General features: G+C 57.8%; 1 protein-coding gene across 2 annotated transcripts in view; it reads right to left on the bottom strand.

The window, feature by feature from the left end:
- Positions 1-641: 641 nt before the first annotated feature.
- The window catches only part of GALNT2 (polypeptide N-acetylgalactosaminyltransferase 2), a 181,064-nt gene continuing 166,135 nt past the window's right edge, over positions 642-15,570 (bottom strand). For both annotated transcript variants that reach the window (XM_033408885.2, XM_004281564.4), the window contains exons 12-16: positions 14,037-14,129; positions 13,595-13,678; positions 11,606-11,732; positions 7,378-7,497; positions 642-3,171 (exon numbers count right to left, since the gene is read on the bottom strand). In XM_033408885.2, the coding sequence (XP_033264776.1) occupies positions 3,016-3,171; positions 7,378-7,497; positions 11,606-11,732; positions 13,595-13,678; positions 14,037-14,129 (580 nt within the window). In that variant the 3' untranslated portion in view covers positions 642-3,015. The remainder of the gene's footprint in view (positions 3,172-7,377; positions 7,498-11,605; positions 11,733-13,594; positions 13,679-14,036; positions 14,130-15,570) is intronic.

The following is a 15,570-nucleotide window of genomic DNA, read 5'->3' as shown; positions in this document are numbered from 1 at the left end:
GGCTCTCAGCGCCTGGGGCTGGCCAGGGGCGTACTTAGGAGTGGCGTGACCTTGGGCAGGTTAGCCTGTGACGCTGAGCAGGCCGGCAGCTTTAAGCAGCAGCTTCCCCAGCCAACTGTAAAATGCAGCCGGTAATGCTATCTCCCAGGTTACTGTGAGAAGGCAATGAGGATGTATTTAAGTGCCTGGAGTGGGGCCTGGCACATCATAAACACTCCACAGATGATAACGGCTATTATTCCAAATAAGAATAAACATCGGGGGCTTCCCCGGTGGCGCAGTGGTTGAGAGTCCGCTTGCCGATGCAGGGGACGCGGGTTCGTGCCCCGGTCCGGGAAGATCCCACGTGCCGCGGAGCGGCTGGGCCCGTGAGCCATGGCCGCTGAGCCTGCGCGTCCGGAGCCTGTGCTCCGCAACGGGAGAGGCCACAACAGTGAGAGGCCCGTGTACCGCAAAAAAAAAAAAAAAAAAGAATAAACATCAAAAGGTGCAGCAGTAAAAGGTGAACGCATTTTAAAAGTGTGATAAGACATGGTAATCGAGCAGCACCCCTCTCCAAGAGAGACCATCATCACAGCCCCCAAACACCAGTCAAGTCCGTCCTATAAAGACCAAGAGTGACTGTAGCCGCCAGCAGAGCGTATCTATAAAGTATCTCCTCTTTATTTAAGTTAAACAATTTTCAAGGATGGTTTCCATCTATAAAATGGACGAAGTACAAGCTCTGTACAGCAGTTCTTTTTAAAAATCAACTGGAAAAAAAATTACCAAACTATATTTTGAATTTGCAAAACATATCACAGATACCATCATTTTAGCTTTTATGAAGACATAAGAAAGACCAGCACAGAGAAGACAACTAACTTCGCCACGCTTTGCTCCAAGGGCTTTGAGGAAAGGATCTTTACTCGTAAAAACAAGAGTGGGAGAGGGGGACAGTCCCGATGACTAGAAAGTAATGCAGCCACAGTAAGTCACTTTGGCACACTGTGTCATGTAAACATAGCTCACCCAAGGGAGCCCTCCCAGCCCACCTCAGCCCACAATGCCCACGCCTGCCAAGGCCGCCAGCCCTACCACCCCAGGGATGGCGGAGCTGCCCCCCAAGGGCCCCGGGGGGACGCATCTCAAGGGTACAAAGGTTGGTAAGACTTCTGGGTGGGCAAAGAATTTGTCAAGAACCTGATTAAAATTTGTGTTACTTTAAAGCCAAATTTGTTTTCCATCCATGGGATTTTTTTCCTAACAGTAGAAGTCGCCTGACAACGGAACCCAGGATCTGGGTGGCTGCTTCCTGCCCCACCTGTACTCAGCAGCCTTGCACAGGTACCCAGGACTCCCCCTAAGAGCCTACTGGTGGTCACGATCAGCCTCTGAAGATACAGCTGTGCCGAGTTAATCCAGCTACGGCCTCCCGGTCCACCGAAGATACACCTGGTTGGTCGGCAGGGGGCCAAAAGAAGCAGAACAAAGTCACCCAGCCACGCCTCCAGGCCCGAGCCCACCGTCACAAAGCAAACACATGGGGGGCTTCTGCAGTGGAGGAAGAAAGACCAACGTCCCCTTTCCTAGAAGAAACAGGCAGGAGAGAGCTGCACTTGGCCGAGTGCCAACCTGGCAGAATCTTCTGGGGTCACTTCTCTGTGACCTCCCAGAGGGGCCTGAAGCTGTGCCCGTGTGACGCCTCTTGGACACGGGGCATCTGTGTGACGAAGTGCTGGGTGAGGGGGGCGCAGGAAGGCAGGAGGGCAGTGACCACGAGAATGACCGGGGCGCCCCGTGGGGTCTGCGGCTGGGCTACCCCTGCGTGTGGGCACCTCGGAGGCAAGGAGGGCTCTGCGGGGACACGCCTGGGTGTCAGGGCCGCGCCCAGGCCGCTCTTCCTGCTTTACTTTTAGTTCACGACCGTCTTGTGGTTTATGCCGACCTGCGCCTCCTAAGCCACAAAGCTCCCGTTTTGTGCCCCGAATCGTCAGCGTCATTGAGCAGGTGCTGTTTGGTTTGCACTTTTCCTAATTCTTGACCCAGAGCCCCTGAGGCAGGCGGGACTGGGCCCAGGTGACCTTCACAGCGGTGCCAGAACACCAGGGCCCTCACCGTGAGGCCAGGGCCGCCTGGGACAGCTTCCCACCGTCACTGGGAGCCGGCAGAGGCTTGTTTACTCACTTTATCCTTAGAGAAAAGAAACCTAATTTACAAAGACCCGAAGCAATACTCTGTCAAATTACGTAACCCATTCAGGGTTTACAGACACCAAGGGCACGAAAAGTGGATTCCCACACAGAGCAGGACACGACTCCCAGCTGAAGCCAAACCGAGATGCCGCCGGGGTCCGGGCCTCGGGGCAGGGCGAGCCTCCCGGGGCGGCGGCCACAGCAGGACCTACCCACCTATAAGGCTCCGGGGGCAAAGGAGGCTCAGCCCCTCCTCCTGACGCTGTGATCTGCTTTGTGGACAACTTACAGGATGAGGGTGACCTACAGAAACCATAGGAACTGACCGTACATTCTTTCTTCATACATGTCTGTGTGCAGTGTCCCACCACAGCAAAGTTCATATCCAAAGAGAGCAGGTACGCCACGTGTAAGGGGGTCTGCACCGGGAAGACAGCTGGGAGGGCGGGGCAGGGCAAACGCCGTGACGTGACCGTGACCCGGATGGAAACCGGACGTGCTATCCGCGGATCCGAGTGGAGGCTGGAGAGCTCCGCTCGCTGTGCTGCGGCCGCCGCCCCTTCCCTCCCGGTCCTGTCGCCCACAGGCGTGGGGCTCCCGCATCCATCCGCGTGGCGCGGGGCGGGGAGAGGCGGCGGGGCCCGGGGTCGGTGGGCCAGCTCCTCCCTCCTCGCCGCCCCGGTGCCGCCCGCCCCGCGCCGAGGTCCTCCGACCTTCAGACCGTGATGGAATACTGAGGTATATAGTTTCTCCAAAAGTTTAAGAAACAGAATCAATAATGTCGGGCTCGGTCGGGCTCGTCGTCGGGCCCGACGGCGCGGGAGGATGCGGGCGGCTCGCTCTACTGCTGCAGGTTGAGCGAGAACTTCCACTGCTGGGACAGCGCGGGGCCGCACACCTCCACGCTCAGGCCGCCGTTCTGCGCCCCGCGGCTGTCCAGGCACAGGTTGCTGCCCACGTGCCGCAGCTTGGAATTGCCCTCGATCTGCTCCCATTTCTGCAAAAGACAGGAGAACACCTTACAGCAGGGGCGCCGCCAGGAAAGGGCACAGCGGGGCTGCTCTCAGGGTCTGCGGGCTGCACTCACCACAAGGTCTCTGACCAGGATGGACGGGCATCCGCAGCAGCCCGGGTGAAACCACGCACCTCAGACTGGGACCTGAACGCACGCGGCTGGAACTCCAACCCGGCCAAAACCCACAGGCTTCCAGCTGAGATCACACTTCCCTTCTCAGGGTCTTGGTGTCTCATTGCAGAAAGAATTCAGCGAGAGACAAAGTGATAGATGGGTAAGAAGTGGATTTATTTAGAGACACACACTCCACAGACATTGTGGGCCATCTCAGAAGGCGAGAGTGGCACCAGGGTCTGGGGTTGTCCGTTTTTATAGGGGTGGGTCATTTCACAGGCTAATGAGTGGTAGGAGTATTCCAGCTGTTTGGGGGAAGGGGCGGGGATTTCCAGGAACTGGGCCACGGCCCTCTTTTTGACCCTTGTGGTCGCTCTTGGAACTGTCATGGCGCCTGTGGGTGTGTCATTTAGCTTGCTGATGTGTCACAGTGAGCGTATACTGAGGCTCAAGGTCTAGTGGAAGTCGACTCGTCCCCCATCTTGGACCCATTTGGTTCTAATCAGTTTATATTGTGTCCTCGGGCTATGTCATTCTTTCAAAGGTTGTGCCCTGCCCCCTTCCCTCCTGTTTCACGGGGACAAAACAGGGTCCGCTGAGGGCCCAGGAAGAAACCAGCACTCTCCGCTTGGTTTGCAGCCCCAAACCTCGTCTCCGGGCCCTGCTGGAGACCGCTTCCCTGACCCATCCTTCACCCTCTTTGGGCATCCCCTCGACCAAGCCCCATGCTTGGGCCCCTGCCCCTCCTCGGTCTTAAGGACTCGACACATGGGGGAATTTCCTGCAGAGACTTGGCATTCTTTCACAAGACGGCCTCATCTGCTGATATTTCCCCTCGAGGAAGCAGCCACAGGAACCAGGTCAGCTCCAGGAGGGCCCAGGCTGCCTGCCCCTGGCTGTTGAAAGCAGCCCTGCTGAGGCTGGTGCCGGGCCCGGGCCCCTCAGCGTGCCCGCGTACACGTAGGGCCTCGTGCTGTGCCAGAGGGATGGGGTGAGGCCAATGGGAGGGAAAGGGGTGCTTGTGTGGACAGAATGCCCTGCTGCGGACACGACCTCTCCACTGTCTCTGCACTCTCTCCACCTTGGCGGCTGTGGAAGCCTGTCTCAGCTACCCTAAGTCCCCGAGCGCTACCTGCCGAGTTCTGCGTGTGCCACCCGTACAGTCCAGGGCGTAGCGCCTTTGTACGCCTGTGGGTACGCACCTGTGCCCCACTAAACCCAAACCGGCCAGGCAAAGCAGCGAACAGGCCCACAGCCCAGCCGTGGGAAACCTGAGGGCCTCTCATGTTGTTTATCCCCATGTAAAAATCTCGAATGTCTGTTCTTTACAAAAAAAAAAAAAAAGGAACATGCTTTTTTCTTCCATAAGCTCTCCCTTCATTAATGCAGTCTGTGATTCTAGTTAATTTTTTACACTGTATGCACAGAAGCTCCCTTCCGTTGGTATTTTTGCAAATCCTTTGGACGTCGTGGAATTACATTTTCTTACTCTTGCTTTCCTTTCCCCCTTGACTCTGCAAATGCACACCTAACACAAACACACAGATGTGCCTGGAAAGCCAATGTTCCAACTGGCAAGAGGAGTGCAGCTTTGAGACAGAACCAGCCGAGAAGCCTCCTCTCGAAGGGCAAGTGAATGAGGTGCAAAGGAGGCAAAGCAAGGCAGGGAGGGGCCCTGCAAGGACGCCCCCGTGGGGACCCTGGGCCGCCTGTGAAGCCAGCCTGCCGGCCTGGAGTTTCTGCCAACAGTGAAACGCAGTGCAATCCAATGGGCACAGGGAGAGGGGCCACCCGTCACCTGCCCATCACCTCCTCCTTCATTCCTGTTCCCTCTTTGCTGCCATTCCTCCTGCGCTGTCATACGCTGCCAACGTCCACGTGTCACTGAGTGGCCAGGGCTTGCCTGACAAAGAATCTGGAATGGGTGGACTTTGACTCCGTTCCCTGGGGAGCGCTGCCTGTGTCACAGCGTCAGCCAGGTGGAAGGCCTCAACAACGCCCAAACCCCAGCTCCGTCCGTGGGAGGCGGCCTCGGCAGCCCGGAGCCCTGGGCGCAGACGGCTGTGGTGGGGTGGGCAGATTCCCAGATGCAGAGGCTCTACTGAAAGGGCCACACGTTCTCTACCAGGCAAGGAAGGGCTCGGGCTTGACAGGTTAAGAGATCCCCACTTATGTTCACCACACACCCAGAAGAGCTCATTGTTTGCAGGCCTTTCTCCCTCTTATGACGTGAGCCCTTCAGGGTGAGAGCCGGAAGGTGGCAGGAACACGTCAGCCCTTGGCGTACAGCAAGCTCTCACTGAAGGAGACCCCTCCAGAGATGGAGCATCTGTCTGTTCTTAACAAAGGTTTGGAGCCCGGATAAAGTCATCACTCTATCCCTCCTTTACCCTAGACGCCCCGGCTGTAAAGGCAGGGCACCTGGCAGGGCACCTGGCCCGGCCCCACGCTCACCCGACGCAGGTCCCAGGAGGCTGGGGCTGGGGACAGTGGCCTCCGTGTTTACCAGCCCCTCTCCTTCTCACTCGGGTGCCACAGCTGTCAACACAGGTGGGCATTTAGGGACCTGCTGGGGTGCTGCAGAGCAGGGCGGGGGGCACCTGGAAGCAGGCGGTGGGGGGCGGGGACAGAGGAGAGACGGCCCTTTTCAAGTGTTTCCTGACAACTGGGCTCCAAGCAAGGGAGCTTGGTGTGGGCCTCGGTGCTCCTGGGGGACCCTGGGCCTCAGCTTCCCTTCTGTGAAAGGAGTGGTGGGTAGGAAGCCCACGTGGGCTCCCGGCTCCAGCCAGCCCCAGGCCTCAGTTTCCCCAGACCCGTGAGTCTCGTGAGGAGGGACGGAAGAGGACAAGCCCGGCTCCCCGTGTGGGCACGTGGGAAAGTCCTTTGGGGGTTGCACTAGCCACTCCCCCTAGGCCCAAGAAAGGCTCTGCCCCCAAGGTTCCCCCAGGGCGCAGGTCAGAGAAAACCGGCCAAAGAGGTAAACATAGGTTCTGAAGCGTTTGGAAAAAAGTAACACGAGTGTGCGTGTAACGTCTCGTCCAGTTGCACCTTAATCGTTTACAATTTGTAAACTTAAAAAGGAAAAATACTTAATGAATAAACAAAAACGTGCGGAATTTCTCTTTAATATGGCCAGTGGTGTGGGGAAGAGAATGAGAACATACTCGGAAATAAGCCACAGCAGGCCTCTGGCTTCAGAAATAAAGGCCTCTCTCTCTATATTTTTATAAAATATAGGTCTTCCTTTCGGGCTTGGGGGGTTCGTCAGCAATGGAAGTGAACCGGGGTGAAACACCTCCTCTGGAGACATTATCATGAACCTCAACACCTTTTCTAGGCTGGTCTGTAGGTCAGTGTTTCATTAACTTCTCGTGAGTAAAGTCAAACATTTTCATTTTTAAAGCAAAGCTGAACTTCAGCTGGCTCGGGCCAGCACCGCTCCTGGTGGGGTGCACTGGCTGGGCTGCACCAGCTACAGAGAAGCCAGGGGCCAGGGACACCGCTGGTCACCCCACCCCCTCCTGGACCAGGGGTCGGTGGCGTGCTAACCCACGCACACTGGCCACCAGCATCCCCGTCCCTTGGGTGCTCTCGGGCATCACCAGACAGAGCCTTTCTGGGCGCAGTACCCACAGCTGGGCACGAGGGCCGCGTCTGAGGAAGGGCCCCGCCCGGCTCAGCTGGCCGCCAGGGTGAGGGGAGCCGCCTCTGGTGTTGGGACCACCCCCTGCCCCAGTGCCCAGCCTGGGAGGCCCTTACAGACCTGCGCAGGAGCTGAACACGAGCCTCAAAGCACAGCCCTGCCTCTGCAGCCTGTTAGAGGACAGACCGAACATAAACAGATGGATGCAGGCGGGGAGGAATAATAACCAGGACGGTGACCTCCCGGCAGAAGGACCAGCCACGCCCTGCGCCCCTCAGGCATCCCAGTGCTTGCCAGGGGCTCCACGCGGGGACGCAGAACAGCGCGAGTCATAAGGTGCCGCCTGTGAACACCCAGCGTCCCCGCTGGGATCCAGGCCCTGGGGGGCGGGGGAGCTGGGCCTGCTGGGCTGGCCCCCGGCCGGCACCTACCTGCCGGCTGTCGTTCTCCCGGCAGCCTTGCAGCTTTATGAGGGAGCCGGGCGCCCGGTCCACCACGGTCAGGCACAAGTCCATGTGCTTCACCGACTTCTCCTTGGTCAGGGCCCACTCCTGCAACACAAAGCCAAGGTCAGGGCTCGGCCCGCGGGGCCGCGGGGTGAAGGATGCCACAAGGAAGGGCCCCGGAGGGGACGGCACGCGGGCAACAGGCTTCAGAAGCCCTGACCAGCTCAGGGCCAGCAAAGGACTTTGTGCCTAAGAGCAAGTCTCCAGCCGGGGGTGTCGGGGAGCCTCATAACTGACTGAGCACTCGGCCAACAGCAGTAAGAACTTAAGCCCAAACGCAGGTGAGAGCTCCACACCCCATCTCCCGTCATGAACCGCGGGCTGTGAACGCTGCAGGTCCAGCTTGGCTACCCACAAGGGGGACAGTTCAGGGTCAACGTTTCCTTGGACTGGCTGCCCCGACATGGGTGTGGTTTGGAAACAGCATTTAGGACTGTGGCTTGTCACGTGTGAAGTTACAGACCACGTGCCTCATCACTGAGCACTAAGCTGGCCTACCGATGCTCGGGACGCTCCGTGAGGTCCCCAGGATTGGATCCAGTATTGCACCCTGGGTGCCTGTGATGCGCCTGGCACTGTTCTAAGCCCTTCAACAGCAGCCCTATGAGAAGCTACTATTATCTCCATTTTACAGATGAGAAAACTGAGGCAGAGAGTGCTGAAATAACTTGCCTATGATCTTAAAAAACAGACACACATCCCTTAAGAGCTGAGAGCGGAACTACGTACTCTGAACACTAAACAAAAGCGTCTGAAAGGGCAGGAGGCCGGGGAGGGGACACGATGGGTGAGTGGGGTCACAGGGTGGAAGGCGGGAGAGGAGGTTGGGAGCCTGCTCTTGGCAGAGCTATGGCGGAGACAGGAGGGTGAGGCTTCTGACCGGCACTCGAGGACTTGACCCTTGCAAAGGGATAAAACCCACGCGAGCCCTCAGGATCTGGAAGCAGCGAGGCCTCTTCCAACTCAGAATCCCACAGGGGGTGCCCTCCCCGTGCCCCGCTTCTGCTGGACATCCAGGAAAGCTGCTGCAAGTCATCTGTCCATCCGTCTGTCCGTTCATCCACCCAGTGACTGTCCGCTGAGCGCCTGCAATGACTCAGACTCCTGGCAGCGAGCACACAGGCCAGGCCCTGCCCCCTGGAGGCTTCCTCCCCTGTGGGAGAGCGGGTATCACACTAGTGCTTGTGTCATGTAACTTTAGGCACGATTAAGTGCTAGGGAGACGTTGTTTTTCTTTTTTCTGTCCTCAGGGGACAGAGCTAAGGGAAGGAACACAGAACGTTCCGTTCCGAGAAGCCTCACTGCTCAGTACCCGAGTCACATTGGCGCAGACGCTCTGTTATCAAGAAAGCATTAACTGCAGGTTCTTATTAGTCATCAATTTTATACACATCAGTGCATACATGTCAAAAAAACAACTAATACTAGAACTTTCTTTCGGTTATTTGTATGGAAATATGTTAATATAAATGTTTCAGACATTACATGAAATTTCTAAAAATCTTATATGTTCTGTTCTGGTGTAATGTTAGAAGTCATAATTCTAGTTATTACTTTAAAATGTACACCTCAGAAATAACTAAATTTCCTTGTCAATTGCATTATTATGAACTTTCATCAAATCTTAAAAGAAGAAAGCAATGACACCTGGAGGCTACACGCGCACCCCTCCCCCAGCCAGCGGTGAGACACAGGTCCAGCTGGGAGGGGTGGGCTCGGGTCACTGTCCAGGAGAGGAAGGGCAAGCCCCTTGGCGTGTGGGCAGGCTTCCTTGTCCCCTAACAGGGAGTCCCCTCAGCTTCAACTTTCTCACCTTTTTTTTTTTTTTCACGGGCCCAGCCGCTCCGCGGCATGTGGGATCCTCCAGGACCGGGGCACGAACCCGTGTCCCCTGCATCGGCAGGTGGACTCTCAACCACCGCGCCACCAGGGAAGCCCTCTCACCTTTTAATTAGGGTTTCTCCAAGCGTACTCTGTGAGGAATTCTATGAAAAGTTGGTTCTAGGTCAAGTAAATTAGGGAAACACTGCATTTGGACCCCGCATCTCTCTTGCAGATTCACTAGTAGCCTACCAAAGGCTCTGAAAGGTCCTGCCCGGCCTATTTTCCACCGTTGCCCAAACTCGGACGCCCTGTGCACACCTGTGTCCACCTGTCCCTGGGGGCTCTTGGCTCTGAGTCTGCAGTGTCTCGTCAGAAGGGCCACATGCCGGGCCCTGAGGGTTGGTTCCAATCTTCCACAATGTTCTCCTTCCACAGGGGGGTGGGGCGGAATGGGGTGCTTTCAAAGCACCACCAGGTACCACAGAGGTCCCAGGAAGGAGCAGACCATCTGTGTGATCCAGTGACAAAAAGACCCCGTCCCCACTTGGGTAAGAGGAGTGACGGGTGGATGACTCTGTACAGAGAGGGGTTTTCGGTTGTTCTTGGAAGCAGGTGTTGGAAGGTATTGCGGGGGTGCTGATCCCCAGGGAAAGCTCACGTCTGAATGTTGCTACAACCTTCTTGCTATGGCGTGCTTCACTATTTTAAAGCAGGCTTTACACTGAATTCCAGAAAAACGAACTAGCTCTGCAAACAGCAGAGAGCTGCACTTTCTTCTTCTGGCGCATTTCAGTGATCTGAATTTGCAAAATAAAGTGCACGAATATTTAAGAAACGCTCTTTTGAGCTGCCACTCTTAAAGCTCCCCGTTTCCTGTGTGTCTGCTGAGGCCCAGCCAGAAACCAGGTGACACACCTTTTTCTTCCAGAGCATGGGCCCGATTTACCATAAGAAAACGCCGTTTACCCCTCGCTTCTCATCCCCAGGACCCACTTGCCCTCAGTTCAGACGGGACTCGCTCTGGAAGGTTCGCAAGGGTACCACCTGGCGCAGCCGCTGCGGCCCTGGCTTCCTACCTCCACAGGATGCTTCCCCGGGGCCCCAGCCGCGCGTGGCTAAGCGAATTACAGTTAAACAAAGTGAGAACTGTACATTCCGTCACACTCGCCACCCACAGGTGGCTGGTGGCTGCTGTGCTGGGTGGTGCAGATCTAGAACATTCTCGTCAGCACACAAAGGACTACTGGGCGGCCTGATCTCGGAAGTGGCTCGCTGGCCCAGACTGGTCCTCGGGGGACGGCGGGGCTGGAAGCGGCGCACCGCCTCGCTGTGACCTGCCCCTGCATCCTTCCTGCTGGGAAGCCCTCCTGCCCAGCGCTCACGTGGGGTCACCCACCCTGGGGGCTTTCAAATACCCTGATGCTCTCTGACCCCAGACTCATGAAATTAGGCTATCCGGGCGGGGGACCTGGGACCCAGGTTTCCCAGAAGCTCTTCGGCTCTTCCGCCGAGAGCCAGGGAGGTCATCTGCCTGGGACAGCAGCCAGAGCCGGCTGGGGGCTGCCCCCTCCCTGTGCCTCACTTGTCTAATCTACCAGGCCTGGGCCACGCTGGGCAGCTGCGAAGACAGCACCACCAGGAGACAGGAGGCCAGGAGTCCGGGGCTGCCGTCTGCTAGGATGCTCCTCGGAAGGATGGGGTCAGCCAACTGCACACAAAGGCAGGCGCCCTTTTGAAACGGTTCTATTTAAAGGAGGCTGTGGGATACACTGAGTTAAAGAGCCTTTGTTTAAAACGGCCGGACCCCCGAGGAGATGAGCGTTCCCAGCATCGCCCGGCCATTTTTGGGCACGAGGCCCTCATTTTACCAAATACCTGTTACTGTCTCACGGGAAAAGCACCTTCTAGAGCCCTGTTCTTCTGGGACACACAGGCCACGGCTGGGCCTGTCAAGCCCTCACTTACCTCCCTCCTTTTCCACGAGGACCGAGGGGGTGGGCGTTTCAGATCTAAGCTTCTATCATCTAACAGGCAGCCCTGGCGGCCGTGGTTAAGCGTCTGTGAGCAGGGACACGGGCAGGTGCAGACGCAGACAGGGGCCCTGGGAGGAGCACGCGGCCAGGCAGGACAGAGGGGGCAGGAAGGCGATGGGGAGGGGGGGCCACCTGGCCCTGCAGCCGCAGACAAGCCCGCCCGAGGCGGAAGGCAGCTCCAGGAGGATGTCCCCTCTGGCCCCAGGCCGGCTGTGAGGGGGCAGCCATCGCAGGAGGAGGGTGGCAGTGGGACATATGGCCTCGGGCCCCCTTCCCTGGTGCCCCCGTGCACATACCTGGTTCCCCCCAGCGTTGTGACACTCATAAACTCCGACAACGCCGTCAGCAAAGTGTCCCAAAGTGTCCAGGCAGTTGGTCCCCTGCTGCAAGGCCCCAAAAGCTATATCCTGGTGGTCGGGAACCCTGGAGCCAAGGAGAGAATCACTCGCTGGGCTCGAGGGCCGCAGGCTCCGTGCGTGCCCCCCACCCCGCCCCGTGCTCAGAGCCCTTGCCTCACAACGGGGCCGGGCGGCAAGAAGGCTGCCACCGGGCCACGTGCCCCCAGCGCAGGCCTGGCCGTGCCCCGAGACAGCACGGCTCTGAGCCTCTCGACTCCTAACCCTAAGTGCAGGTTTTAAGTCTAAGCATTCTTTCTATCTCGTACCAGGGACGGTTTTCGGGAAAGAAAAAGCCCCTTGTCTCATCAGGGTTAGTTGCTGACAGGCATTTAGGAAAGCAGTTAATGTGGTCAGATCCTGCTGCCTGGAACTTTCCAGTAGACTCAGGATTGGCCTTTACCTAATAGAGGGGAGACCACAGGTGGGTCTGTCGGGTGGCCTAGTATAAACAGGGCGAGGCAGCACAATGGGGGGACGGGGCAGGCTTCGAGCCCGGGCCCCGCCCTGGCCGCGGACCAGCCGTGCGCTGGCCAGGCGCATCCTCTCCAGCCCCGTGCCCCCTTCGCACGGTCCTTCCCCGCAGGGCCGCCGCGAGAGCCGTGGAGCACCGCACCCCGGCACTCAGCGCAGGGCCGGGCCCGCAGGAAGCAGGCAGTGGACGGCAGCAGGTGTCGCTGACACACGCGAACATCAGGCTGGCGCCCCCCTTGCCTGGCACGGACAGGGCAGCAGGTCCGCCCACCGCCGTGGCGTGAACGCTTGAGATGTGGTCTCAGGTGGTGCAGGGCCCAAAGTCGCCCCAAATCACAGGGGACCTCAGGGCGAAACTGTGCTTTAATGTCACTGCATCGGGCGTCTCGTCACCAAGTCACAGGCCACCGTGACAGCAAAAGCGAAGTGGGCGCCGTTAGGGGCTGGAGCCCACTGCTGTGAAGCCCCTGGCCGACCAGGGGAGAGGCAACGGCCAGGGGCGCCCCAGGGTGATGTCCTTCCCCTCGGGGCATGGGGCGCACGGCTTCCCTTTAAAAGCACAGGGAGCCAAAGAGCGACGGGAGTGAACAGCAGGGGACAGGCCGCGGGACCCGACTCTCAAATCTCTGCGACAAGGGCTCTCAAGGGCCCGTCAGCACACAAGAGGATGGTGGTGACTCCTGCAGTCACAGACCCCATGCTCGAGACACGCGACCTGCTATAAGGTGCGCTGGAATATTCGGAAAAAGGGATGTGCCGCTTGGAGGCAAAACCTGTCCGGCAAAAGCCCTTTAAGAAGAGGAAGTTCAGGTGCAGCCTGAAGCCCGCAGACCGGCAGGTCCTCCGAGCGCTCCCTCAGGCCTCGAGTGGGCAGTCCTTTAAAAGGACAGGCCAGGTGAAGAGGGCAGCTCAGGAGTATTTCTGTGTCATCAGTCCTCGTGGAGGGGAGCAGGGGGCCAGCGTGGTCACTCCCGTGACACGTGAGGTCAAAACCAGCCTGGAGGAGGGGGCACCCCGGGCAGGCCATCCTCCGGGCCTCTGCCGGGCACCGTCACCCACTGGCCCACAGGTGGGGAGGGGATGGAGCTGGTTTAGCCTGGGGTCTCCAGGGCAAGAGGAGCCGGGAGGGTGAGGCCCGGGCCGGGAGGGCCTGAGGGCTGGAGGCACAGGGCACCCCTCGGGAGGCTGGGGGCTGCCCCTCTGGCCACTCACGGAGCCCCATCATCTCGCCAGGGGGACGAGCTGCATGAACTGACACCTGGGAGGGTTTCCAGGTCTGTGAGGAACGGGGGGCGGGGGGGGCGGCCTGGGGACAGCGCTGGGGCCCCGCTCCCAGCCTCTCGCCCCGAGCATGGTCTGCACTCCACCACCTCCAGGCCCCGCGCCCACTGGCAGAGCCCGGCCCCGGGGCCTCACCTTAGCTCTGGGTAGACATTTTCCAGGTACCATTTGAAAGGCTTGCAGCTAAGTTTCTTCCTGAGCTCCAGTCGGCTCTGAATACTGCAGAAGGCGACAAGATTTCTTTATAAATGCAAAGAACAGACGGGCGCTACGTCAAAGCCGGAGGTCTGCCGATGAGACAAGAGCTGGGGCAGACGGTGGAGACCGGACCGTCCACACTTCTGTCCCCAGGACCCCGCTGTCTCCCAAGCACCTCCCGAGAGGGCCCTCGCCGGCCTTGGGTAGGGCCCCCCTTTAACACCTGGTGGCTCTTCTCAACTCTGGCCACAGAACGCTGCTTGGGGTGTGGGCTGACCACCCTGCTGCGACAGACACACACACACACACACACACACACACACACACACACACACGGATCCCAGGCAAAGCAGCAAGAGAGGGCACGAGTCACACTTACTTTCCATACGGGACGTTTCTGGCAGAAGGCACTGCTGCGTAATAGAAGTTTTTGTATTCGTCCATCCAGACCTCTGCTGCCCGGCGGGTGTTACTAGAAACAAAACACATCTCCTTGAGCCGCGCGTTGCCATCTTTCTGTCAGCGGCGTCCTGTCTGCACCGAGGAAGTGCTGCTGAGGAGGGTGCTTGGGCGGGGCGGGGGGCCTGGTGGCCCGGCGGTGGTGCTTGCGCGGAGCAGAGGGCAGGCAGCTCCCCAGCCCCCGGGCTGTATCGGGGTAGCTGGCGTTCCGCAGGCGCTCACTGAACAACAGAACCCGCATCCTCGTCTTTCACAGAACACAGATTGTCACAGAGCACAAGTCCAAGTGAGAATTACAGCACAGGCAGGTATGTTACAGCAGGGGCTGCGCGAAGGACAGAAGTGGATCACTCTGCAGTAACTCTCACTGTGCATCCGCAGAAGGCTGGTGCCAGGGCGCACGGCCAAGAAATCCCTGGCCTCTGCTCTGCAGCCCTTCTCAGGCGGCTGCGATAGAGCTACTGCTAGACAGCTCCGGGGAGAAGCTAAGAGCACACCACAGTTACTCTAAAAACTACTTTCGGCAGAGCTGAGCTGAGGGACTGTCCTGTTTGGACCAGGAATAGTGGGGGACAGCAGTGTGTGCCCCACATCTGGGGTTCTTACTGCCCTGCGCCGGAAGGGAAAAGATGGAACAGGCTCCTCTGGAAGGCCAGAGGCATCCGTGCTTACATCTCACAGCTGTGGAGAGTACCATGACCCACGATCAACAAGGCCACCGGGACAAGCTGCCTTCGAGTGTGTGACATGTACTAAAGGCTGCCACACACACACGGCATCAGTATCTTCTCCTGCCGGAGTTCTCTTTAGAGCATCTGTGAAGCAGCGTGACGACAGTGAGTCTCTGTGCTCCGTACCCCTGGACTCTGGTCCAAAGCAGACTCACACCTTAGGCTTAGATAGAGCCACTGCTCTTTCAGAACCCGTATAGAAGGCGCTCTGTTCTTCCAAGATAAACACATTAGGAAGGCAACGTTCACCTTTTACAAGAATACCTTCCTTCTGTTAGAAAGGTCTCTTTTAAATGGTGAGCCTTTCAAATCATCTGAGTTACAATGACTAAAATAATTTGTTTGGGGCATATATCCTTCGTATAAAGTGACATATGTACCTAGATGGACTGCTGTTTAGAAAGCCCCATAAGAGGCAGACAATTTGAGAGCACCCGTCCTCTGATCCAGCAGTTCCGCCTTCTAGAAATTTACCTCAAGGAAATAATCAACCAGGAATGAAAATACGCTCAATTTAGCACAGTGTATAATGGCAGAAAAAATAGAAACTATATGACCGTTAACAGTAAAGTGGTCAAACACATGGACTCCTCCGTGGCCATGAAAGATACTGGTGTACATGTCGCCTGTTGCCATGGACTGACGGCCCTGACTTGACGGGTGAAATTACAATAGATAACAGAACAGTACATAGTCGCTACGTGTGTGGAGGGAAAAGAAGGG

The sequence above is a fragment of the Orcinus orca genome, chromosome 14, assembly GCF_937001465.1.
Source record: "Orcinus orca chromosome 14, mOrcOrc1.1, whole genome shotgun sequence".
Classification (NCBI taxonomy): domain Eukaryota; kingdom Metazoa; phylum Chordata; class Mammalia; order Artiodactyla; family Delphinidae; genus Orcinus; species Orcinus orca.
Note: the sequence above shows the minus strand (reverse complement) of the source record. Positions and strands in the feature narration are given on the sequence as shown.